This window comes from Aotus nancymaae, unplaced genomic scaffold (genome assembly GCF_030222135.1).
Source record: "Aotus nancymaae isolate 86718 unplaced genomic scaffold, 86718_ANA_hifiasm-v0.15.2.pri h1tg000008l, whole genome shotgun sequence".
NCBI classification, from domain to species: Eukaryota; Metazoa; Chordata; class Mammalia; order Primates; family Aotidae; genus Aotus; species Aotus nancymaae.
Genome location: NW_026988419.1, coordinates 58,525,411 through 58,553,215, shown reverse-complemented (window position 1 = coordinate 58,553,215; position 27,805 = coordinate 58,525,411). Strand labels below are relative to the sequence as shown.

General features: G+C 36.2%; 1 protein-coding gene across 2 annotated transcripts in view; it reads right to left on the bottom strand.

The window, feature by feature from the left end:
* Positions 1-247: 247 nt before the first annotated feature.
* PPIG (peptidylprolyl isomerase G) overlaps positions 248-27,805 on the bottom strand; it is a 49,960-nt gene continuing 22,402 nt past the window's right edge. For both annotated transcript variants that reach the window (XM_064373353.1, XM_064373354.1), the window contains exons 8-14: positions 24,828-24,857; positions 24,598-24,737; positions 8,187-8,397; positions 7,245-7,412; positions 4,824-4,911; positions 1,761-1,897; positions 248-1,569 (exon numbers count right to left, since the gene is read on the bottom strand). In XM_064373353.1, coding sequence (XP_064229423.1) covers positions 465-1,569; positions 1,761-1,897; positions 4,824-4,911; positions 7,245-7,412; positions 8,187-8,397; positions 24,598-24,737; positions 24,828-24,857 — 1,879 coding nt within the window. In that variant the 3' untranslated portion in view covers positions 248-464. The remainder of the gene's footprint in view (positions 1,570-1,760; positions 1,898-4,823; positions 4,912-7,244; positions 7,413-8,186; positions 8,398-24,597; positions 24,738-24,827; positions 24,858-27,805) is intronic.

The following is a 27,805-nucleotide window of genomic DNA, read 5'->3' as shown; positions in this document are numbered from 1 at the left end:
TTATTAGGACCCTGCTTCTGTGTAATTAAAAGAAACTGCTGCAAATCTCTATTATTAACACAATCAGAAAATCTATACAAGATGTCTTCTACTGGCTTCTAAAGTTACTTTAATCATGAGAAACACAAGCTTTCGTAACAATGCACTGCAACCATTCCAAATGGCTGAGTAAACAAATTAGAATACGATTGGCTGATTGCTGTAATGCATACATAAAATAAACACAGCACACAGTACTACACCAAAGTGTTTTTCTCATTTCAAGTTTATTAAAACTTTAGCAGTACAAATTATCCAGATTGCAGTTTATCAAAAGATCAACTCAATGAAATGCACATTAAAAAAAGGACAAACATAAAACAACCCAAAAACAATGAAAAGGAAAACAACATAAAGGAGATTCATTAGCGAGTCTCTCAAGCTTAAAATTCAAAATAGAATGGAAGTAAGTTTATATAACTCACTCATCCACTTTTGTCTTCATCTGTTCCAGGGCTTGATTCATGATCAAATTTTTTATTTTTTTCATGTACATGGTCATTTTCTTGACCCTTTGATTTTTGGTTTTCATTTTCCACTGAGGATCTGATCTTCTCATCCTCCTTATTTTTCAATGTGGAGGACTTTAATTCAACATCCTGACTGCTTTGTTTTATTTTTGAGAAGGGACTTTGATCTCTATCAGCCTTTTTTTCCCTGCTATTATTTGAGCTATTATGATCACGACTTCTAGAGTACATTCTTTTTTCACTCTCAGAATTTTCTTTTGCGTGTGAACTCTTACTTTCTTGGTTTCTGTATTTTTCTTTGTTTCTGCTTTGACTTTCTTCTCTCTCTGAGCTCCGTGAGTCTCTCCTCCTCCTCCTCCTATCTTTACTTCTTGATCTTCCTGGTGGTGTTCTTCTCTCTCGGCTTCGTGACCGTCCTCTTCTCCTGTATTCCTGTTCTCCGTATCTATGGTAATCCTTACTTCTGCTGCGATCTCTGTCATGGCTTCTTGATCGCACTCTTCTGCTTCTGTCTCTACTTCTGCTTCGTTCTCTTGTTCTGTTATTATAACTGTGTTTACCTTTAGTTATATCACATTCTCTACTCCTGGATTGTGCACGTCTATCCTTTTCCTTACTTTTACTATGATCATGCTCATTACTCTTTGATTCTAACTGTTTAGATTTCTCTTTACTTCTACTTCTTTCCTGATCTTTTCCTTTAGAATCAGACTGCTTTTCTTTTTCTTTAGCAATCTCATGATCCCTTCCTTTGCTCCTTGATCTCATCCTCTTTTCTTCATGTCTATTATGTTTTGAATCTCTTTCTTTACTCTTTGATTTCTCTTTGCTCTTACTCCTACTTTTAGATTTGGCTCTTTTCTTCACTTTGTTCTTATATTTATCATCTTTTTCTGAATTTCTTCTGATGTCTCTCTCTTTGCTGTTAGATTTATGGTCTTTAACTTTCTTTTCATTTTTTCTGTTTGGACTCTCAGATACATTCCTGTGATCAGTTATTTTTCTCTCTTTTACTCTAACTGGACTTCTCTGATTTTCTTTTATTTCATTCAACTCACTCCTAAAAAAATAAGAAAAAATAAAGAATTGGGGAAATGTTATTAGGAAAAGAATGGTAGATATTATTAGCTAAAATGATATTCAACTTTTCTTAAGGTATTTAACAATAATTAAAATGACAATAAAATAACTTTATGTATAACGGTAAAAACAAATACTTATTACATTTGAATAATAATAGTTAAATCTTACTTATCCCCTTTGATCCATCTTTCACCACTTGACACCCTCATTCTTTGAGCTCTCTGCATCTCTTGCCTCCAATGTGGAGGAGTCTCACTACGTCTGAAACGATCCCTTGATCTGGATCTGGAAGGAGTTCGATAACGCTAAAGAAAATTAAAAGGGGGAAAATTAAGGTATAAAGGTATAGAGGGACTCACATGGAGGGAGCGAAGTACTGGGGCGAGGGTCATGGGGTAGAAAGGGGTACAAAATAAAAAAAATATATAAAAAGCATTATAACAGTAGCTAAAAAGTGTATGTTTCTAGGTTAAAATAAAATGTCTGGTATTTCTATGCCCTGAAAATTACTAAAATTTTCCAATTTTCATTTAGGAAATCAATGAGATAGAGAAATTTAAGTAGTCATGTTGCAAATTCCAAGTTAAGAAACATTAATCACAAAAACTCTAGCCACCAGCCATACACATCTTCTCCATGGAAAAGTCCTATCCAATGCTAGAGCAATTTATAAGTTGCCAGGTTCCAATCTGTTATAAATACTTAATGTTTCAAAGCAAGTATTTCCCACATTGTGGGGAAAACAGAGTAAATGTGTACATGTTCACTTATTCAACCCTTAGGATGATCAAACACTCTACCACGTACTGAGACCATTAGTGAGCCAAGATATATGAGTGTGCTTTCCTGGAACTTACATTCTACAGGACTTGGAGAGCATGTGAATCAATATATAATTACATATGTTAAATATATATGCAGCTACAATAAAATGGATATAAAAGGAAAACGGAAAAGATGCTGAGACAGGAAGGTTCTGAGATAAGAAGAAACATAGCATGCTTAAAAAATGCTGGTAAGACAGACCAAATATGGCCAAAGCTAAAAACTGCAAGAGAAAGTAGTACTAGATAATATTGATGAGGTAAGCAAGGACTAGGTTTTATGAAATGCCATAGGCCATGGTAGTAAGTCTGGGTTTATCCTAAGATCAATTGTAAATGAGCTGCACAAAAAATCAGATTTTCGTTTTTAAATGGTGATAGTACTATTTTTAAAAAAAGATTAGACAGTGAATCTCAAAGTGGGATCTATGATCCAAAGACTCCTGGGTTAAAACTATCTTCATAATATCACAGTATTTGCCTTTTCCATTTTCATTCTTTCATTATCACACAATAGTGTATTCAGTATACATGTTTTGATATCATTACTTTCACAGCCAATGAAATGTGTGCTTATATATTATGTTTTAAATATTTCTCAGTACTAATTCCTAAAAGGGTAACTATTGATAGATATACCCCACACCAACAAAAGTTCTTTTGGGTCCTCAGTAATTTTTAACATGAAAGAGGTATTAAGGTTAAAAAAAAAATAATTGAAAACCATCAAAATTTACAGTTCAGACAATATGATGGAGTTGAATTAACATGGCAGGGGTAAAGCTTGAGAGAAACAGATGAATTTCCAAGTATTCAGGAGGCAGAACAGACAGTATTCGGTGATGGGTAAGATATATCCGTGTATCTTACCATAGTTAAGGTATAAACTGAAAGGGGAGAATCAGATTATTCTTGAGCAGGAACTGCACAGGTGGTGGTGCCAGGCACTAAAATCAGTACACTAAAGAAGGATCAGATTTGAAGATGAAGAACTTGTGCTCAGCTTCGTAAAAGCTAAGTTTGAGGTATTCATTAGTCAAGCAAGTCTTTGGAGCTGAAAAGTGCAGATAAAAATTTGACAGTTACGAGTCATGCTGAAGGAGTATATGCAGTGTGAGAAGAGTTGAATGGGAACCTTGATGTACTACAGTATTTAAAACTTAGGTAAATGGCTAGACATGGTGGCTCATGCCTGTAATTCTAGCACTTTGGAATGCCCAGGTGGGCAGATCGCTTGAGCTCAGGAGATCGAGACCATTCTGGGCAACTTGGCGAAACCCTATTTCTACAAAAATAATACAAAAATTAGCCAGATGTGATGGTGCACATCTGTAGTCCCAGCTACTTGGGAGGCTGAGGTGGGAGGATTGCTTGAGACTAGAAGGTTGAGGCTGCAGTGATCCTTGATTGTACCACTGCACTCCAGCATGGGTGAAAGTGAGACCCTGTCTCAAAAAAAGGTCAGTTTAAGGAGTACGAACTAGCATTAGAAATTTACGATAAACTGGCTAGAGGGATAGGAAGAAAATGTGATGAAAGAAATGTGGAGGCCAGGCGCGGTGGCTCACGCCTGTAATCCCAACACTTTGGGAGGCCAAGGCAGGTGGATCACCTGAGGTCAGGAGTTCGAGACGAGACTGGCAAAAGCCTGCCTCTACTAAAACTACAAAAATTAACCAGGCATGGTGGGGCGTGCCTGTAATCCCCGCTACTGGGGGGCTGAGGCAGGAGGATCACTTGAACCTGGGAGGCAGAGGTTGCAGTGAGCCAAGATTGTGCCACTGCACTCCAGTCTGGGCAACAGAGTAAGACTCAGTCTCAAAAAAAAAAAAGAAATGTGGAAAAAGTATTACAAGGAGCAAGATTAAGTTAAGATAAAGACTGAAAAGGATTCACTGGATTTTGTGACATGGAGCTAATTATATATGAAGTGCTGTTTTCAGCAGAACAAAGGTAGTAGAAGTGCTTGAGGAATAAGTAGGAAGTGAAGACATAAGAGAGAAAAGTGTAGCCAAGTTTCTATAAAGTTTTGAAAGCACAAGATATTTAAATTCTGATGAGGACAATCTAGTAAAGAGAAAAAGAATGAAATACAAGAATATGGTTAATTTTTATTTATGTTTAACAAAAATAGAGATACAGTTATTGCAAAGTAATAAGGGTGACATGAAAGATCTCAATCCCATTTTATGCCATGTAAATGTAAAATCTATTTATATCTCATGGATTTTTCTGTTGGGAAGTACCAACATACAGAAGCTGCTTAAGAAAGAGAATATATAATTCAATACCTCCTTCTCCCCTAAATTTTAGTTACTTGCAAAGTAAAATAATATTTAAGAAACACTCAAATTATTTAAGGAAGACAAATGCAATAGTATGAAAATCTCTGGGGAAAGTCACCTACCCTTGGTCCTCTTCCTTTAATTTTCCTGCCAGATCTAGTAACTAAAAGTCGTCTCTGGTATGAAGCAGGCTGGGAGTTAGGTGGATTACTAGAAGGAAGCAAAGAGAAAGTTAACACATTTTTAAAAAACATCCTTTATTATTATTATTATTTTTGAGACACGGTCTTACTCTGTCACCTAGTTTGGAGTTTAGTGGTGTGATCTTGATTTACTGCAACCTCCGGTTTCCTGGCTCAAGCTAACCTCTCAATTCAGCCTTGCAAGTAGCTGGGACCACAGGTCCACACCACCAAGCCTAGCTAATTTTTTATATTTTTGGTAGAGATGGGATTTCACCATGTTGCCCAGGCGTGTCTTGAACCTCTGAGCTCAAGCAATCCACCTGCCAAGGCCTCTCAAAGTGCTAGGATTACAGATGTGAGCCACCATGCCTGGCCCCATGACATGTTATTTTAATAAAAATGAATCTGTAGAATACAGCTTTACTCATCTAAAATAACAAATTTAAAATTCTATGGAGAGTTGGTCTCTGTATCCGGAGGTTCCACATCTGCAGATTGAAGCAACCAGGGATCAAAATTATTTGAAGGAGAAAAACTCAACTGAAAAATAATTTTTTTTAAAAACCCCAAAATATAGTAAAACAAATATTTACACAGAATTTACACTATTTTATTTTATAGATTATTATAACACACTAGGTAAGGTATAAGTAATCCAGAGATGATTTTAAATACATGGGAATATTAGATTACATGCATATACTAAGTCATTTTTTAATAAGACTTAAACATCTGCATATTTTGGTATCTACAAGGGGTCCTGAAACCAATTCCCCATGGATACAAAAGATAAATGTATAATCAGTGGTTATCAATCAAAAATACCATGACTAGAGAGTGCTACTGTTAAGTAGGACCCAGGAGTCAGAAATGCTAAGGCCTTGAAATGTGTCAGCATGAAGAACTTTCCTGTCTCAAAATGCCAATCATATCTTATTGATAATGCCATATATTAGAATTACTAAGATGAAACTAATTTGATAGTGCTAAGAAAAATCAATGTAAAAGAGCTCAGAAGGGGCTACATGCTGTTGAGACAACAATTTTAAAACTATCTTATCCCAAAGTACCTTATTATCCTTTAAACAGTCGTTCACTGGTAACAGAACTATAGAGAAATGCTAAGTAACCTGAACTAAGCAGAAACAAGCTGGTCTGAATTAGTTAAACATTCATGTGATGGTCTATACCAAAAAGGGAAGCTGTTTCTTTTCCAAAAATAGTATATCAGTTATTATTTAATTAGTACATTAATAACATCCATGTAAGTGATATTTGAAAAGTAGTTCAATTATTTTTTCTTTAATCTTTATTTCCTTGGAAATGTCCTTTCCGATACTAGCAGAAAAATTAACTCAATCCAATTCATCAAAATTACGAAGTTTCAAATACTACATCTTATTTTTACATTTTTATTGTATAGAGAAGACTGAAGTATAGGAAGAATGCTCAAAATTTTTTTTTTAGTCAGGGTCTCACTCTCATCACCCAGGCTGGAGCTCATTGGCATGATCACTGTTCACTGCAGCCTCGACTTCCTGGGCTCAGGTGATTCTCCCACCTCAGCCTCCCAAGTAGTTGGGACTGACTATAGGTGTGCACCACCATACCCAGCTAATTTTTTCTATTTTTAGTAGAGGTGGGGTTTTGCTGCGTTGCCCAGGCTCACCTCGAAATCCTGAGCTCAAGCAATCTGCCCACCTAGGCCACCCGAAGTGCTGGGATTACAGGTGTGAGTCACTGTGCTTGGCCAAGAATTGTATTACTTGCATTATGACAGTGTATTTCTGATCAAAACTAAGATTTCAATATTCCTTTTTCTATTTTTGGACATAGTTATTAAAATGACTTAAGAGCCATTAGCATTACAGATATTAATGTAGATTTATGTAGTAAAATTGTTTTCAGGATTTGAACATGACATCAATTTTTATTATTACGATATTGTAAACCAAGTAGGGAAAACAGCAGTTTTTCCTATTACACAAACTGAAAAACCAAGGTTATTACTTGCTTAAAGGTTTAATATATGCAAATAACATGATAAAATACTATCTTGTTTTACTGGTTAAACAGTATCTTGTTATTGGTTTGGAACACTGCTTAATATCTTTTTTGTATTAGTATTTATTATGTGTAACTTTACTTCAGAATCTACTTGTAACATAAGTCAATTTACCTTTCTAGCTATGTGGCTGGCAAAAAAGAATTGTGGAAGAACAAGAACATTTTATTAAAAAGATTTCAATCTTCGGACAAGGTCACCAATTAAATCTTGTTTAAAATAAACAAACATTTTTAAAAGTAAGAAAAACTCTATGGTAAACCATGTAAGACAAAATTTACATATTCACATACCACTCTCTTTCTCTTTCTCTCTCTCTGTTTTTCCTTTCTTTCTCATCAGCTTTAGGAGGACTTTTTCTCATTAGGAATCTATTTTCAGGTATAGGAGGGATCTCTTCTGGACGGACAGTAGACTGGGGTTGTGCTTCAAGATTTTCAGTTTCACTCTCACTAGATGCACTTAATATATAGAAATACAAAAAACAAGTTACATTTGGTTATTATATCCTTACGCAAATATCCAATTGTTGGTATTTCTTTCCTTTGTATCACTATAATGTAAACGTCCTGTCCTTACCAAAGATGTGATCGCATGGGAAAAATCTTCTATTCCTCTGACAAACCAACTAACCAATCAAAAACAAAACAAAATGTTTCGATTATCACACTCTCAAAAAATATTTTCCTACAAAATGGATCAAAAATATGAAACTATGTGGGCAATGCACTCTGATAAATTTAAAATACTTTAAAACATGGGTAAAGAAATTAATTGCATTTGAGTCAACAGGCAGATGAAGACAAGTTTCAGTACAAACACAGATTATTTCAAACAAAATGGAAAACAAAGTAAAATAAATTGATATTATCTGCTTTCTACCTGAATGCTATCATAAGAGCAAAGGGGACTGCTACTGGAAATAGCAAACACAACTTGTGGTTTCCTGTAATTTTCATGATTCCCACAATCCTCCTATAAAATATACAAATCTATAACACCAAAGCCATTTCATTGAGTACACACAAAAAATGAACTGATAAGTTTCAAAAGAAAATTATTGTATCCAAAATTTAATCTAAAGACTGTAGAATATCAAAAGTCTTATGCTCCATGCTATACAATATTTCTTACTATTTTAACAGTCTCATATAATTGACCCAAAATCCTAACAAATTTATTTATAAAAGGGGAATCAGAATTTAAAGCTAGCATTAGCAAAGTAAAATTAAGACCTCTTCTTGCTTTTCTTTCGCTTCTTCTTTTCTTTCTTGTGTTTTCGGGAATTTTTCCTATGTTTCTTTTTTCTTTTCTTTGATTTTTCTTCAGAAGCACTTTCAGAATCAGAGGAATCAGAAGAGGACTGAGAATCGCTTGAGCTATCTGAGTCACTGGATGAGGAGGAGGAAGATGATGATTTATGCCTTTTCTTTTCTTCTTTCTTAACTTTAATAAAAACAAAAGGGTTTTGATCAACAATTTTGAAACAAACTTGGTGGGATGAGATTTAGCACTTAGATCATCTAGCTATGTGAACTGGACTGTACAAGAAAGGAGTCAAGACTCAGGATTAGAATCCAGATCTCCAGAATTCAATGGTCAAAGTTATATCTATGAATTCAAAGAACTTTAAAAAATAGGTGAGTCTAAAATGCTAAACTAATATTAATAAACATCTGAATAAGAAAGTTTCTAAAAAGCACAGAATAACAATGCAGAGTCCCACACTCTAATCTTGTTGTTTTCCACTTTCCCTTTTATTATCAAGATTGGCAGTAGAACTAGTGCAGGGAAATAACAGAAAAACTACTTTACAGAAACATGAAGAGATAAGAAATTGATTTCGTTGGCATGGGCTTTTATTTCAATACCTGAGGAATCTTCTAATAATTAAGAAATTTAGCCCAAGAGAAGAATCATAACAGAGGGAAGTCAATTGCCCATGATGAATAGTATGTTTTGGGGACTCTACAAAAAGTCATTTTAAATTGAAATTTTATTTTGTTTAAGGAAGCAGTAACTTTAAAAGGGTCAAAAGACTCAGAGTTCAAAGGATCAGTCAATTAACATAAATAAGTGAAGCTAGAAGGTGAACTGTAACAGGAATTAGAAGAAGATACTACAAACTAGGAGGAGCTTGACCCTTCTAAAGGTATACTCATTCAAATCATGGTGGATCTGAAGAGGCTAACTTGGGCCAAAGATGGGACAATATTGACATATAGATGAGAACTACAGAAACTGAAATACATCAGATTATATTAGAAATCCAGCTAGACATGGTGGCTCATGCCTGTAATCCCAGCACTTTGGGAGGCCAAGGCGGGAAGATCACCCGAGGTCGGGAGTTTGAGACCAGCCTGACCAACATGGAGAAACCCCGTCTCTACTAAAAATACAAAATTAGCTGGGCATGGTGGCACATGCCTGTAATCTGAGTTACTTGGGAGGCTGAGGCAGGAAAATTGCTTCAACCTTGGAAGCGGAGGTCGTGACGAGCCAAGATCATGCCACTGCACTCCAGACTGAGCAAGAAGAGTGAAACTCCATCTCAAAAAAAAAAAAAAAAGAAAAGAAAGAAAAAAAAAGAAAAATCTATTAATTCACAGTGATATTCATAAAGCATTTATCTTGCCTTTCTGGTACAAACTACACCCCTGGCTATTAAAATAGATGAAGAGAAATAGCTCTTTATCAGAAGTACTCCAGGAATAAATGAAGAAGAAATTATAGTGTTAGAATATCATTGTTTTACAACTTCTTGTGAGGCACTGATAACCCATGGTGGCTGCAGAATACAGAGACAGCTTGTCCTGTGTGACTCCTGCTTTCATTAAAAGGAATTTCTTCAAGTCACAACTATATCTCATCAACATTACATAACACAGTAAGTACTCAATTAGTAAAATCCAGTGTGTTCAAATTATAGAAAACACTACATGACAAATGACCTACCTTTTTGACAAATACATTTCAAGGGAACATAAAATAAGATGGTAAGAGAATTTATTAAAAAACAAAAAACAGCTTACAAGACCAATTTAAATGTTTGAACTTTATTTGGATTGATTCACACAACAAAAAACATTAATGAAACAATTACAATCTGAACACTGTCAGGATTTTTTATATTTAGGAATGTGTATGTATGTATCATTATGGTACTGCTTTTCAAAGAATCATCTTTTAGAAATAATATTTACTGATAAAATGTTACGCCTGGAATTTGTTTCAAAATAATAGGAAAGGGAAAAGTGGCTAGTGATGAGTAAAACAAGATTGGCCATAAATAAACTCCTGAAGCTAGGTAAAGAACAGTTGTTTATTATACTATTTTATTCACTTATGTATAAATTAATGTTTTCCATAATAGCCAAGGAAAACAAAGAAAATTTATCTTTGGATTATCTGTTGGCTGTTTGGTTACAGAACCTTAGTTGAAAGGTTATCACCTGATTTGTGACCTTTCCTTTAGCCCCACCTTAGCCTCAGGAACATCTTAAGAGTTGATATTTGGCATTGCTATTTTTATTGTTGTTGCTCAGGCTAAAATGCCGATCACAGCTCACTGCAGTCTTGACCTCCTAGGCTCAAGTGTTACTTCTGTCTCAGCCTCCTGAGTAACTGGGAACACAAGTGTATACCACCATGCCCTGCTAATTTTATTTTTATTTCTGTAGAGACAAGGTCTCCCTATGTTGCCAAGGCTGTTCTCGAATTCCTTGGCTCAAGGGGTCCTCCTGCCTCAACCTCCCAAGCATTGGGATTACAGGTGTGAGTTACCATGTCTAGCCTTGTTTATTTACTTATATATTTTTGAAGACGGGGTCTTGCTATGTTGCACAGGCCGGCCTCAAACTCCTAGGCTCAAGTAATCCTCCTTGCCTCACCCTCCTGAACAGCTAGACCTACAGGCATGTGTGCTGCTGTGCCTGAATCATCCTTGCAATTTGTAACTGATAATTTGTAGGAATATCTAAACAAAAGATACATGAAAATCTGGCTGAAGTTACATGGTGAAACCATGTCTCTACTAAAATTACAAAAATTAGCCAGGCGTGGTAGTACATGCTTGTAGTCTTAGCTACTCAGGAGGCTGAAGCAGGAGAATCGCTTGAACCCGAGAGGCAGAGGTTGCAGTGAGCTGAGATCGCACCAAGGCACTCCAGCCTGGGCAACAGAGCAAGACCCCGTGTCAAAATAAAAAAAAAATTTAACGAGACGGTAGATGTAATGGCTTCACTGAACTAAGGTAATCCTTCTTTACCCAGCTGTATTTCTAAGAAACATCTACATTATCATGTGTGAGATGTCTAGGATGTATGCAAGCTGTGCCTGGAAATCATGAGAGCTCTTCTATGCTGTTGATGTACCAGCATGCCATTTCCTGTCCTATATCCTTTCTTAAGGGTAAGTAAACTTAGTGCCAGATGAAGCTTATTTTGTCTCATGAACCCAACTGTTAACCTGAATCCAATACCAATGCTGCTGGTGAGACAGAGTGGGTATGCAAACACATATAACCTGAAAAATCTCCTTATATACACTAAACTAAAACCTGAGGGAGATGGGGGAGGGGGGGATCAAATTTTAAAGAACTCTAACACAGAAAACAAATTCATAATGAAATAAAAACATAAAATTATATAAGCAAAATAAAAATACCACACTAAACATAAAATATACTTGTTAAAATATAGTAACTCTACCCCACAATTAACAAAGCTTTAATTACCAGCTCTGATTTCTATTTATTTTGCATTGAGATTCTTTCCTATGAAAAATATATCACAGTGGATGTACTTTAAAAGCAAGCCCATTTAGTGTCTGAAATTAAAAAAAAAAAAGCAAGCCCACTGAACAGGAGCATGGCTTCTGAGGAGGAAGAATCACTTGAGCCAGGAAGGTCACCGGGGGCATGGCGCCTATAATCTAAGCACTTTGGGAGGCCAAGGAGGGAGAATTACTTGAGCCCAAGGGGTCGAGGTTGCAGTGAGCCATGATGGCACCACTACATTCTAGCCTGGGCAACAGAGTGAGACTCTATCTCCAAAACAACAAAAAACCATACCACACAAAGGAAGCCCACTCACCAAGTGTACTGAAAACATTTCATTAACAATTATTTAATCTACACATTGCTTTTGAATAAAACATTTCAGTGAAGCAAGATATCATAATAATATGTAAAGTCCAGTGCAATGCCTCACGCCTGTAATCCTACCACTATGGGAGGTCAAGGCAAGTGGATCGCTTGAGGTCAGGAGTTTGAGACCAGCCTGGCCAATATGGTGAAACCATCTCTACTAAAAATATAAAAATCAGCCAGGTGTGGTAGCTCAAACCAGTGATCTCAGCTACTCGGGAGGCTGAGGTACAAGAATCGCTTGAACCCCAAACGTGGAGATTGCAGTAAGCCAACATCGCACCACTGTAATCTAGCCTGAGAGACAAAGCAAGACTCCTCCTCCAAGTAAATAAATACATAAAGTGGAAGGCCAGAAAGAGATTTATAACTATTTTTATAGGAATATAATCTGCCTGAGAATCAGACAGCATTAACTATAAAAGGAAAATAGGCTGGGCACGGTGACTCGTGCTTGTAATCCCAGCAATTTGGGACATTGAGGTGGGCGGATCACTTCAGGTCAGGAGTTCGAGACTAGCTTGGCCAACGTGGTGAAATTCCATCTCTACAGAGATACAAAAATTAGTTGGGCATGGTGATGGGCGCCAGTAGTTTCAGCTACTGGGAAGGCTGAGGCACAAGAATTGCATGAACCTGGGAGGCAGAGGCTGCAGTGAACCGAGATCGTGCCACTGTACTCTAGCCTGGGAAAGAGTGAGACTCCGTCTCAGTTTAAAAAAAAGAAAAAAAAAAGCTCTAAGATTAAAAAGTTTGGCCAGGCGTGGTGGCTCATACCTATAACCCCAGCACTTTGGGAGGCCCAAAAGGGCAGATTACCTGAAGTCAGGAGTTCAAAACCAGTCTGGCCAATGTAGTGAACCCCTGTCTCTACTAAAAATACAAAAATTAGCTAGGTGTGGTAGAGGGCACCTGTAATCCCAGCTACTCGGGAGACTGAGGCAGAGAATCTCTTGAACCCGGGAGGCAGAGGTTGAAGTGAGCTGAGATCATGTCACTGCACTCCAGTCTGGGAGACACAGTGAGACTCTATTTCAAAAAAGAAAAGTTCCTTTCTTTTGATATTTGGCAAATTTAATTTACCTTCCTTTTCCTATAAGTCTGTTAAAAAAAAAAAAAAAAAGAAAACAACTGAGAAAGACATGGCAGTTAAAGGACAGAAGGGTAAAAAGGCAAAAAATTGGAGACATGACAATATCAATATTGATTCTGCTAAGACTGTGGCTTGAGTTTTGAAATGTATGTTAACCTAAATTTTAAAATATGATTAAGGCATATTGAGAATATGGTTGAAACTGTATCCTTCTCAAAGTCAACAAGTATTATTTAAATGAAGTATATCAACACACATAAGTCAACATAATGTCAGAACATGGAGATGAACGGCCATGGTCCCTAGTACTGATCTGTGGCCTGTTAGGAACCAGGTCACACAGCAGGAGGTGAATGGCAGGCAAGTGAGCATTACTGCCAGAGCTCCACCTGTCAGATCAGTGGCAGGACTAGATTCTCAAAGGAGCACAAACCGTCTTGTAAACTGTGCATGCAAGGGATCTAGGCTGAGCAATCCTTATAAAACTCCTGATGATCTGAGGTGGAAAAGTTTCATCCTGAAACCATTCCCTACACCCCACTGAAATAAAGACATTTTCAGAAAACTAGAATAACTTGTCACCAGCAGACCTAACCTTAAAAAAAAAAAATTGGTTAAAGGAAGTTCTCCAAAGAGAAAAGAAGTAACAGAAGGAGGCTTGGAACTTCCAAAAGTAGAACAAAAGAATGGTAAATAATGGGGGGTAAAGGAATTAACAATCAGTTCATATAAAAAGAAACAAATAGCTCTTAAGGAGACACTAATATGACACTCCTCAGAGAAATGCTAATTGAAACTAGCATTTGTTAAAAAAACAAACCATTAGGCTGGCAAAGATGAGTTTATGATAATATGTGGTTTTATACAGGGTGTAGGGCAACTTATTATCTTCTATTCTGGTAGCAGTGTCTACCAAATTACAAATACACGACCTCTGTAAACTGACAATTCCATTTCAAGGAAATTTATTCTTCATGATCAACACTGACATACACATGGAATAATGTACAAAATGTGGGAATGGAAATTCATGTAAAGAGATTTTCACCAATTATCCTTTTATACTTTCTAAATTGTGAACCAAATAAATGTATTAAATTTTTAAGATTAAGGTATAAAGTTTCAGTTAAACAGGAAGAATATATTTGTTAAGATCTATTTTCATAGAATGGTAAATATAATTACTAATAATGTATTGTACATTTCAAAATTGCTGAGATAGTAAATTTCAGATTTCTGACCACAAAAATCGTATTTGAGGTGACAGCTATGTTAAACAGCTTGTTTTAATCATTCTGCATTGTATACATCTATCATAACATCACATTGCATACTATAAATATATACAGTGATAATTTCTCAATTAAAAATTTTAAATTCCAAATATGGCAACAGTTTTCAGCTGACTCTTCAAAAAAACCCTACTTCCTGCCTAACTACTTACACAAAACTGATTTCAAAGTTTCTTTGACAAGCATATTAAGTATCCTAAAGGTAAAATGAAACAGTACTAAAAGCAAAAACCACGATTCAAGTTAAGAATTATAATGAATAAAAAGGAATTACAAAGAGTAATAACACTTTCAATTCAGGCCATTTCTGGTTAATTAGATTATGCAGTTTGCTTATTATTATGTAGAATGATTTCCCAAGCTTCCTCACTGACCTTTACTTGGGAGTATGGTGTGATATAACCCTATCAATTAGTCATTGAACTTATTAATATAACGTGAAGGTTAAAAACCAAACTCCAGCCGGGCATAGCACTTTGGGAGGCCAAGGTAGGCAGATTACTTGAGGCCAGGAGTTCAAGACCAGGCTGGCCAACATGGTGAAACTGAGTCTCTACTAAAGATACAAAAATTAACCAGGCGTGGTGGCATGCACCTGTAATCCCAGCTACTCAGGAGGCTGAAGCAGGAGAATTGCTTGAACCCAGGAGGCGGAGGTTGCAGTGAGCTGAAATTGCTTGTTGCCTGGGCAACAAGAGCAAAATTCCACCTCAAAAAACACAACAAAACAAAACAAAAAACAACAGAAGTCCATAGCTCACACCTGTAATCCCAGCACCGTGTGAGGTCAAGTTAGAAGGATCGCCTGAGCCAGGAAATGTGAGACCAGCTGGGCAACATAGTGAGACCTTGTCTCCACCAAAAATAGAAAAAGTAGCTGGGTGCACCTATAGTCCTAGCTATTTCAGAGGCTGAGGTGGGAGAACTGCCTAAACCCAGGAGCTCGAGATTGCAGTGAGCTATGACTATACCACTGTACTCTAGCCTGGCAAAAGAGCAAGACATTGTCTCAAAAAAGCAAAACAAAACCAGAAATAACTCCAGATTATTTTATTGTAAGGTAGAAAATGCTGCACTGTTTTTTTGAGACCTACAGATTTTATACCAATAAATTTCACTTGAAACCTTGAAAATGAAAGAAATTTTGAAATCACCATCAAAATAGGATTTGAAATAAAGAACAGAACTATTCCTAAAATGGTCTTTAGACAATCTCATTTCACATCATGGGTCTCATCTCCTAAACTGTTTCTAAGTTTAACATCCCGCTACTTTCCAGTAAAAGTGCCAAAATTACTTTCAGAATAAGGACACTGAAATGGGACCCTGTCACCATAGAAATGAATCTCTAGTTTTCCTCTTCACTTGTCTCCAGAGTACAAGATTCACCAGCTGCTTCCTCTATTGTGCTATTCTTTCTGTACTGCCAGGCAATCTAACTCCTGCCATTTCTTCTCATAGAACTACTTACTGCCATGTTGCCACAACTCAGTTCTTGTTTCTGTGTACTATGTAACACAGCAATCCTCTCATCTCTTAGTTCCATTAATGGAACACTAAACTTGTGGGAGGTATGTATATCCTACTGCTCAACGTCATCACCAAGATCTGATTTTTCACACAAAATATTTGTAACCTCTGGCATAAATGAGTTAACAACTACAGTGAACTCTAAAGAGAAGAGCATGATCTGAGGTCACATCGACTCCTGAAAAACCAGGAAATACCTTAGTCAAGGTATTGGTCTGTGTTCTATCCTCCACTCTGACTTTTGACAGCCCTTTGCTGAGCCTCTACAGGGGATGCAGCTTTTATTAGCTTCCAGCATTCCATTTCTGCATCTGCCGGAAGGTTCTTCTCATGACCTTGAATTTTCTCTGGCACACTCAAATAGCCACAAAAAGCAGGATCTCCAACCTCAAAATTGCTGAGAGAGAAAGGCCCAGGAAGACTGATTGCCCAGACTCACCAAGACCATACACAGATGGGCCCAGACAGTCAGATTTCTTCAGAAGTCTTTTTGTTTTCTTTCAGGAAGTTTAAAAAAAAGAAAAAAAAAATTTTCTGTATTTATTTCTTTTTAAACTGGGGTATAATTCTCTCACACAAGGCTTTAAATATAATGAAGATAAATACCACAGTGCTACACAATGCTTTTTGCCTGTTCCCAACTAATTATTTTAAGGAGGCCATCAAATTTTTAAGATGCATGACAAAACCTATTCTGACCGATGTTCTGAAAGGTAATTGAAGGATTATGGAGTAACAGGGGCCCAAGTGTGTGTTTTCAAAGTAAACATCTTTTCCTCTTCACAGTGTGATTCAGAAAAGAGTAGGCATTGGAGGTCTGGCCCAAAACAACTCTGACCCTTAAGAAATTCCTGAGCAGATACATATTAATAAAGGGCTAAATATTCTCAGGTTGTTGAAACTTATGAAGGCAAGGTATGCTAGCTTAGCATGAGTTTGAGGGACACACAGTTGGATGTTACATCAACTTCGTCGCCCCAATGGCATGGACAAAACTATCATTTATTTCTTTAGGTTACAATACATTATAAAGACCTAAGTAGTATATAAAGAGCTATATTCATTTACTTCCTCTTTTAGAGACATATTCAAGTACTGCCTTTTTAGTGACAATTTACGACAAATTTATTAGAGAGTCTATGATTACTGTTTATGGTTTAAAATACAAACTTTTGTGTATTTTTAGTAAAGACAGGGTTTCACCATGTTGGCCAGGAGGGTCTTGACCTCCTGACCTCAAGTGATCCATCTGTCCACCTCAGCCATCCAAGGTGCTGGGATTACAGGTGTGAGTCAGCCTCTGGCCAAAAACTCTTTTATTACCTCAATCTCTTTCTGAATATATAAACCACAGAGCATCGTTAACTTTATTTACTTAAATATTTTTAAGAGATGGGGTCTTGTTCTGTTGCCCAGGTTGCAGCCTCAAACTCCTGGGCTCAAGTGATCCTCCTGCCTCAGCCTCCCAAGATGCCAGACTACAGGTGGTTAATTTAAAAAAAAAATTTTTTTTTTTTTTTTTTTGTAGTGAAGAGTCTCACAATGTTGCCCAGGCTGGTATGAAATTTCTGGGCTCAAGCAATCCTCCTGCCTCAGCCTCACAAAGTGCTGGGATTACAGGTGTCAGCCACTGTGCCTGGCCACTTAACTTTTACAAGGAGGCAAAAAGATCCTAACACAAGGGACCTTAAAGACTAAAATATAATGAAGATTTTCTAGATGACTTGGGAAGAATACTGCCTTAAGCGACTTAAGCGAAAATATTCCCACTATACTAAAAACGCTCTAAAGTTTAAACATTAGTAGGAGGTTCAGGGTTTAGAAGTAACAAACATCATTATAGATTGTTTTTTAGTTTTTTTTAATTTAAATAATTGCATTTGTAGACTATCATGCAAAGATTCTCAACATCTTGTTTTTTACTGAATCTTCAAGAAATAAAGCATACATTACACCTGTTGTTTTTAAGTAAGGATAGCCCGCCTCATGTACATCAAGAAATCCCATGAGCTGCAGCATATACCTGCAATCATTTACCTGCAAATTTTTTTTGACATCACAGAGAAGAAAATGAAATTAGCAGACTCAAAATGGAATGCAGAGACAAAAACAAAATTTAAAAAATCATTTTGCCTTCTCTATGGCCATCTGGAGTATTTTATAATTAAAACAAAACAAAATGTAAGTATTTCTAAATATTATAGAGGAAATCAGTATACCTAAAAGGTGAGATGAGAATGATCTACTAAGTGCAATTCTTAAGAAATGTTAAAGACATTTAAACTTTAATGAGTCAGTAACATATAACAGAAAAAGCTCTAATTCTTGAACTTGGGTTTGAAGTCTCTTTTCCTGACATGGTAAAGAACTTAATCTTCTTGACTGTCTTTGTCTGTAAAATAGGGATATATAATACTATAGTTACTGTGAGAATCAGAAAGTATTATAGATGATTCTCACACGTGCTAACCCTAAGAAACTAATTACGGATATTATTAGTAGTAAGAACAGAGTCAGTTTAAGGTTTTACTGCTTTCTATACAGGTTTGAAGGTAATCTCACTCCATTATTACTTTTAGTATGTTAAACCCAGTATCTGTAATAAAATAGTACCAGCCACATATTTCAAATATAAAGACTGAAAATATTTACTTTAAAAGTTCTTACCATTTCAGACAATATATCAAATTAGTCATGTTAGCTTCAAATGGTCTGGTCTAAATAAAAGAAATTTCTCAAACATGTAGGATGCTTCTGAATCTAAGGAGTGCTTAAAGAAAAAATAATTTATTCCCTCAAAGTTTCTTAATCTATCTTCTCTCTTCAGTTGCCATCTAGCCCGAGTCTCTTCCTCTATAAGAGTATTTATTTACTAACTTATTCAGACAACTACTGCTAAAAAACAAACAAACAAACAAACAAAAACAAAAAAAACTCAGTGGAAGCAAAAGGGTAAATTATTACAAATTAATAACCAGAAAAAGTTAAGTGATTCCATGGTAAATGAACAAAGTGAGAAGTAGGGTAAAACATAGTTAAAACACAAAACTGCCAAGAACACACAGTGGGGGAAGGACAGTCTCTTCAATAAATGGTGTTCGAACTAGATATCCACATGTAAAAAAATAAAATCAGACCCTTATAACATATATAAAAATCAACTAAAAACGGTTTAAAGACTTAAGACTTGCAACTGTAAAACCACTAAATGAAAATACACAGAAAAAGCTCCATGACATTAGTTTGGGCAATGATTTTTCTGGATATGACCCCAAAAGCACAGGCAACAAAAAGCAAAAACAGGCAAATGGCATTACATCAAACTAACCAGGTTCTGCACAGCCAAGGAAACAATCAGCAGAGTGAAAACACCACCTCTGAAATGGGAGACAGTATTTGCAAACCATACATCTGACAACGGGTTAATAACCAAAACACATATAAAAAATGCAAACAACTCATCAGCAGGAAAACCTAATTTTAAAATGGGCAAAGGACCTGAAGAGGCATTTCTCAAAGAAAGACATACAAATGGCCAACAGGTATATGGGAAAAATGTTCAATGTCACTAAACATCAAAGGAATGCAAATTAAAACTACAATGAGATAGACAGCACCTCACACAACGGCTAAGATGCAAAAAGGAACAAAAACAAGGGAGAGGATGTGAAGGACATTCTTGTACACTGTTGGTGGGAATGGAAATCAGTAGAGCTATTATTAGAAAACTGAAAGTTCCTCAAAAAATTAAAAATAGAAAGAAGGGCATTACATACGGTAAAGGGATCAATGTAACAAGAAGAGCTACCTATCCTAAATATAAATGCTCCCAATATAAGAGCACCGAGATTCATAAAGCAAGTTCTTAGAGACCCACAAAGACACTTAGACTCTCACGCAATAATAGTGGGAGACTTTAACACCCCACTGTCAGTATTAGACAAACCAATGAGACAGAAAATAAACAAAGCTAGTCAGGACTTGAACTCAGCTCTGGACCAAACAGACTTAATAGACATCTACAGAACTCTCCACCCCAAATCAACAGAATATACTTTCTTCTCAGCGCCACATCCCACTTATTATAAAATTGACCACATAATTGGAAGTAAAACATTCCTGAGCAAATGTAAATGAATGGAAATCCTAAGTCTCTCAGACCACAGTGCAATCAAATTAGAACCCAGGATTAAGAAACTCACTCAAAACCACAAAACTACATGGAAACTGCACAACCTACTCCTGCTCCTGAATGACTACTGGGCAAATAACAAAATAAGACAGAAACAAATAAGTTACTTGAAACCAACGAGAAAAAAGACACAACCAGAATCTCTGGGACATAGCTAAAGCAGTGTTTATAGAGGGAAATTTATAGCACTAAATTCCCACAGGAGAAAGCAGGAAAGATCTAAAATCGACACCATAACGTCACAATTAAAAGTAGAGAAGGAAGAGCAAACAAATTCAAAAGCTAGCAGAAAACAAGAAATAACTAAGATCAGAGCAGAACTGAAAAGGAGACAGAGACATGAAAAGTCCTTCAAAACAATCAATGAATCCAGGAGACAGTTTTTTGAAAAGATTAACAAAATAGATAGACCACTAGCCAGACTAATAAAGAGAAAAAAATCAAATAGACACAATAAAAAAATGATAAAGGGGATATCACCACTGATCCCATAGAAATACAAACTACCATCAGAGAATACTATAAACACCTCTAAGCAAATAAACTAGAAAATTGAGAAGAAACAGAAAAATTGCTGGACACATACACCCTTTCAAGACTAAACCAGGAAGAAGTCAAATCCCTGAACAGATCAGTAACAAGTTATAAAATTGAGGCAGTAATTAATAGCCTACTAACCAAAAAAAAAGCTCAGGATCAGATGGATTCACAGCCAAATTCTACCAGAGGTACAGAGAGGAGCTGGTACTATTCCTTCTGAAACTATTCCAAACAACAGGAAAAGACGAACTCCTCCCTAATTCATTTATGAGGCCAGCATCATCCTGATACCAAAACCTGGCAGGGACACAACAGAAAAAGAAAATTTCAAGCCAATATCCCTGATGAACATCAATGCGAAAATCCTCAAAAAAAAAAAAAAAATACTGCCAAACCGAATTCAGCAGCACATCAAAAAGCTAATCCACCACGATCAAGTCGGCTTCATCCCTCAGATGCAAGGCTAGTTCAACATATGCAAATCAATAAATGTAATTCATCACATAACCAGAACCAATGACAAAAACGACATGATTATCAACAGATGCAGAAAAGGCCTTCAATAAAATTCAACACCACTTCATGCTAAAAACTCTCAATAAACCAGGTACTGATGGAACGTATCTTAAAATAGTAACAGCTATTCATGACAAACCCACAGCCAATATCATACTGAATGCGCAAAAGCTGGAAGCATTCCCTTTGAAAACTGGCACGAGACAAGGATGTCCTCTCTCACCACTCCTATTTAAGATGGTATTGGAAGTTCTGGCCAGAGCAATCAGGAAAGAAAAGAAATAAAGGGTATTCAAATAGGAAGAGAAGTCAAATTGTCTCTGTTTGCAGATGACATGACTGCATATTTAGAAAACCCTATCATCTTGGCCCAAAATCTCCTTAAGGTGATAAGCAACTTCAGCAAAGTCTCAGGATACAAAATCAATGTGCAAGAATCACAAGCATTCCTATACACCAATAATAAACAGCCAAATCATGAGTGAACTCCCATTCACAACTGCTACAAAGAAAATAAAATACCTAGGAATACAACTTAAAAGGGATGTGAAGGACTTCTTCAAGGAGAACTACAAACCACTGCTCAAAGAAATAAAAGAAGACACAAATGGAGAAACATTCCATGCTCATGATAGGAAGAATCAGTATCATGAAAATGGCTGTACTGTCAAAAATAATTTTTATAGATTCAATGCTATCCCCATCAACCTACCATTGTGTTTCTTCACAGAATTAGAAAAAAAACTACTTTAAATTTCATATGGAACCAAAAAAGAGCCCATATAGCCAAGACAATCCTAAGCAAAAAGAACAAAGCTGGAGGCATTAAGTTACCTGACTTCAAACCACACTACAAGGCTACAGTAACCAAAACAGCATGATACTGATACCAAAACAGATATATAGACCAATGGCACAGAACAGCAGCCTCAGAAATAATACCACACATCTACAACCATCTGATCTTTGACAAACCTGACAAGAACAAGCAATGGGGAAAGGATTCCCTATTAAATAAATGGTGTTAGGAAAACTGGCTAGCCATACGCAGAAAACTGAAACTGGACCCCTTCCCGACATCTTATACAAAAATTAACTCAAGATGGATTAAAGACTTAAAAATAAAAATCTAAAACGATAAAACCCTAGAAGAAAACTTATACAATACTACTCAGGACATAGGCATGGGCAAAGACTTCATGACTAAACACATCAAAAGCAAGGGCAACAAAAGCCAAATTGACAAATGAAATCTAATTAAACTAAAGTGCTTCTGCACAGCAAAAGAAACTACCATCAAGAGTGAACAGGCAACCTACAGAATGGGAGAAAAGTTTTGCAATCCATCTATCTGATAAAGGGCTAATACCCAGAAACTACAAGGAACTTAAAGAAATTTACAAGAAAAAACAATGCCATCAAAAAGTGGGTGAAGGATATGAACAGACACTTATCAAAAGAAGACATTTATGTGGTCAACAAACACGAAAAAAAGGTCATCACTGGTCATTAGAGAAATGCAAATCGAAACCACAATAAAATACCATCTCATGCCAATTAGAATGGCGATCATTAAAAAATCAGGAAACAACAGATGCTGGAGAGGATATGGAGAAATAAAAACACATTTACACTGTTCGTGGGAGTATAAATTAGTTCAACCACTGTGGAAAACAGTGTGGTGATTCCTCAAGGATCTAGAATGAGAAATACCGTTTGACCCAGCAATCCCATTACTGGGTATATACCCAAAAAATTATAAACCATTCTACTATAAAGACACATGCACACATGTTTATTGCAGCACTATTCACAATAGCAAAGACTTAGAACCAACCCAAATGCCCATCAATGACAGAATAGATAAAGAAAATGTGGCACATATACACAATGGAATATTATGCAGTCATAAAAAAAGGTGAGTTCATGCCCTTTGCAGGGACATGGATGAAGCTGGAAATCATCATTCTCAGCAAACTAACACAGGACAGAAAACCAAACACCACATGTTCTCACTCAAGTGGGAGATGAACAATGAGAACACATGGACACAGGGAGACAAACATCACATACTGGGTGTGGGAGGGACAGCATTACGAAAAGTACCTAATGTAGATGACAGGTTGATGGGTACAGCAAACCACCAGGACACGTGTATACCTATGTAACAAACCTACACGTTCTGCACATGTATCCCAGAACTTAAAGTATAATTTTAAAAAATTGAAAACAGAACTAACACATGATCCAGCAATCCCACTACTAGGTATATATCTGAAAGAAATGAGATCAGTATGTTGAAGAGTTAACTGCACTCTCGTGTTCACTGCTGCATTATTTACAATAGCCAAGATATGGAATTGATCTGTTTCCATCAATGGATAAATGGATTTTATTTATTTATTTATTTATTTTTTTAAGATGGAGTTTGGCTCTCGTTACCCAGGCTGGAGTGCAATGGCGCGATCTCGGCTCACTGCAACCTCCGCCTCCTGGGTTCAGGCAATTCTCCTGCCTTAGCCTCCTGAGTAGCTGGGATTAAAGGCACGCACCACCATGCCCAGCTAATTTTTTTGTATTAGTAGAGATGGGGTTTCACCATGTTGACCATGATGGTCTTGATCTCTTGACCTCGTGATCCACCCGCCTCGGCCTCCCAAAGTGCCGGGATTACAGGCTTGAGCCACCGCACTCAGCCAATAAATGGATTTTTTAAAAACTGCGGTTTATATACACAACAGAAGACTATTCAGCCCGTCATCTGGAGCAACATCAATGAACCCAGAAGAAGTTACGTTGTATGAAATCAGTGAGGCACAAAAGGATGAATACCATATGATCTCACTTACATGTGAAATATAAAAACGCTGAAGTCACAGAAGTAGAGAGAAGAATGATGGTTCCATGGGATTAGAGAGGGGAATGTATTGGACAAATGTTGTTAAAGGATATAAAATTTTAGTTAGCTCAGAGGAATGAGTCCAAGAATTCTATTGCATAATGTGATGACTACAGTTAACAATAACATATTCTTGAAAATCACTGAGAGATTTTACGTGTTCTCACCACAAAAAAAATATTAAATATGTGAGATAATACATGTTAATTAGCTCTATTTATCCATTCCACAACGTATACATACTTTAAAACATCATATTGTTCACAGTAAGTAAATACAATTTTTATGTGTCAACTTAAAAAAGTAAAAAAAAAAAAGCACAAAAATACATTTTAAAACAAAAACCTCATTTTTATATCAGCCTGAGTATGAAGTTCATGCTAATTATTTAGAGCGTCTCTGCTTAAAGTATTCTCAGAAATCTGTACTTATTTTTACCTTTAGATTTGGGAATCAGCTCTCCACAACTGAGTATCCGTACTTCCGCAAACGGTTTGCTAGCTGCATCTGTTTTCTGGTTTTCTATCTCTCTTACAACTTCTTGGCCAGAGATTACTTGTCCAAAAACAACATGATGCCTAAAGTGTCAAGTAAAAATGATTAAATAAAAGCTTCTTATTTCAAGATTAATTTAAAACAGTTGTAAAATAAAAAAAAATAATCTTTACCCATCTAAATGAGGAGTTGGTTTTGTTGTTCTTTTGGAAGTCATCAGATAGAAGAATAAAAACAAAGTCAGAGAAAAACAAAGTTAGCATCTCTAAAAAGGAAAAGAAAATAACTGTATTGGAAACAAAGTTGAAAACAAAGACATCAACTGCTATCTTAATCACATTACCTTAACTAGAACAGAAGGCAAAATGCTTTCCACAAAATGTATCAAACTTGTTCTAATTATAAAAGCAATAGGTATTCACTGCTGAAAACGTGTATGTAACTAAAATATACATTTCAGTATTATTTCTATCCATTCATGTTTCTTGCACTTAGAACTGAGTTCTTACTGAACTTTTCAATCTTAACGTTTTAAACAGTAAAGCGCAGGCTATCTTCCTATGGTCCTCAGACGTATACTGCTGGACTTGAACAGAAATGGTTTACATAGTGTTTATAAGTTGTTTCTGTTTTTGTTTTAGAGACAAGGTCTCATGCTGTTGTCCAGGCTGGAGTGCTGGCACAATGCTGGTTCACTGTAGCCTCCACATCCTGAGCTCCAGCCATCCTCTTGCCTCAGCCTCCTGAATAGCTGGGACTACAGGTACATGCCACCATACCTGGCTAATTTTTGTATTTTTTGTAGAGAGAGGTCTCACTATATTGTCCAGGCTAGTCTCAAACCTGAGTTCAAGCGGTCCTCCCATTTTGGCCTTTCAAAGTGCTGGGATTCCAAGTATCAGCCACTGTGCCAAGCTGAGTGTTTACAAGTTTTTTAATTAGATGCAAAAGATCTGGATTAAGAGTTGTGACAAAAATTAAAATAAGCATTTTTGTGGCAAAAAAGTTACTTTTTAAAAAATTCCACCCCCAACCATCAACCTTAAAGCTATGTAGTTAAGAAGGCTGCTACCTGAATATGTACTAAAAACACTAGCATGAAAATTAAAGATTGGTATTTTATGAGATTTGTTATTTTAAAAAACCTTATCAAAAAGCTATTAGAAATTTGAAAAAAAAAACATAATTTATGCTAATTTTGGTTAAAGCATGTACCATACCACTGAAAAAATTATAACACATAGCTGAATTTTTAGGTTTACCTAACTATAAAGTTAATGACCTACTATTGTTTCCTCATTGTAACTCTATGCTTAACTCACAAAAATTACCTATAAAAACCTAGGTGTACACTATATGTGTATTCATATAACATGTTACAGTCACAATGCATATATACAATTTACATCTAGATATAGTTGATCCTCACTTCACTGATACTCTATTTGCAAATCTGCCTGCTCACTAAAACTTATTTGTAATCCCAAAATTTAAAAATTACAGTTTGTGGTGCTTACATGGTAATTCACAGATACAAACAGAGTGGCAAATAAGTGTGTTGGCAAGGATATGGAAATGTAAGAACTAATGATTGCTAATGGGAATGTAAAATAGTGCAACCACTATGGAAAACACTATGTAAGTTCCTCAAAAAGCTAAACAGAGTATTACCATATAACCTAGCAATTAACTCCTAGGTATATATTTAAAAGAACTGAAAAAAGAAACTCAAATGCCAATGCTCACTGCAGCAGTATTCACAATAGCCAAAATGTGTAAACAAGCCAAATGTCCACTAACAAATCAAGAAATGTGGTGTATACATACGGTGGAGTATTAGCCGTAAAAAAGAATGGAGTTCTGATATATGCCACATATATAAACAAACCTTGGAAACATTTTTTTTTTCTGAGATGGAGTCTTGCTTTGTCACCCAGGCCCACACTGGAGTGCAATGGCTCAATCTCAGCTCACTGCAACCTCTGCCTCCTGGGTTCAAGCAATTCTACTGCCTCAGCCTCCTGAGTAACTGGGATTAGAAGCGCTCGCCACCACGCCCAGCTAATTTTTGTATTTTTAGTAGAGATGAAGTTTCATCATGTTGGCCAGGCTGGTCTCGAACTCCTGACCTCGTGATCCTCCCACCTCGGCCTCCCAAAGCGCTGGGATTACAGGCATGAACCCACAGCACCAGGCCCCTTGGAAACATTTTTAAGTAAAACAAGCCAGATACAAAAGGATAAAAGTTGTAGGATTCCACTTAAATAAAATATCCAGAACAGGCAAATTTACAGAGGTTACCAGGGATTGGGGAAAAGGGGAAATGGTTACATAGTCTCTGCAACGATGAAACAATTCTGGAAATAGTGGTGATGACTGTACAACACTGTGAAGAAACATGACTCGCTGGGCACAGTGGCTCAGACCTGTAATCGCAGCACTTTGGGAGGCTGCAGCGGTAGGATTACTTGAGCCCAGGAGTTTTGAGGCTGCAGTGAGCTATGATTGTGCCATTGCACTCTAGCTTGAGTAGAGAGCAAGACTCTATCTCAAATAAATGAATTAATTAATCAATTAATTGTACACTTACAAATGGTTAAAATGGCAAATCTTATATATGTTACAGTACAAAAAAAATTTTTTTAAAGACTGAAGCTCTCTAAAAATTGACATAATTTCCTTTAAAATACAGAACACAGAAAGGTTACCTACAAAATGTGAAGATAGAAGGTAAAATCAAAATTTAGAGGGAAGATTCCGAAAATATGTATGAAAGATTATATGATGTTAACATAGGAGTTTTGGTTAGCACAGAAAGGATTTTATTTAAAAGAGGAAAGTAAGTTATAATACTCTGCTGAGAATGTGGTGAAATTAGCATTTACATACTACTGGTGCCAGAGTAGTATATAAACTATCCTTTCCTTTTGGAAGTCAACATAACAATACATATATGCAAAGGCTTAAAAATGTGTAAATGGTTAATTAAATAAACAAATATTAAAACTGCATCAAATGATAGGCACAATGTTCACTGGAGTAGTTTGAAAAACAAGAAGCAAATAAAATGTCAAAAAATGAAATTAATAATACACAGTACATTCAAGCAAGAGATTAACATGTGGCCACTAAAACTCTAATATTTAATGAT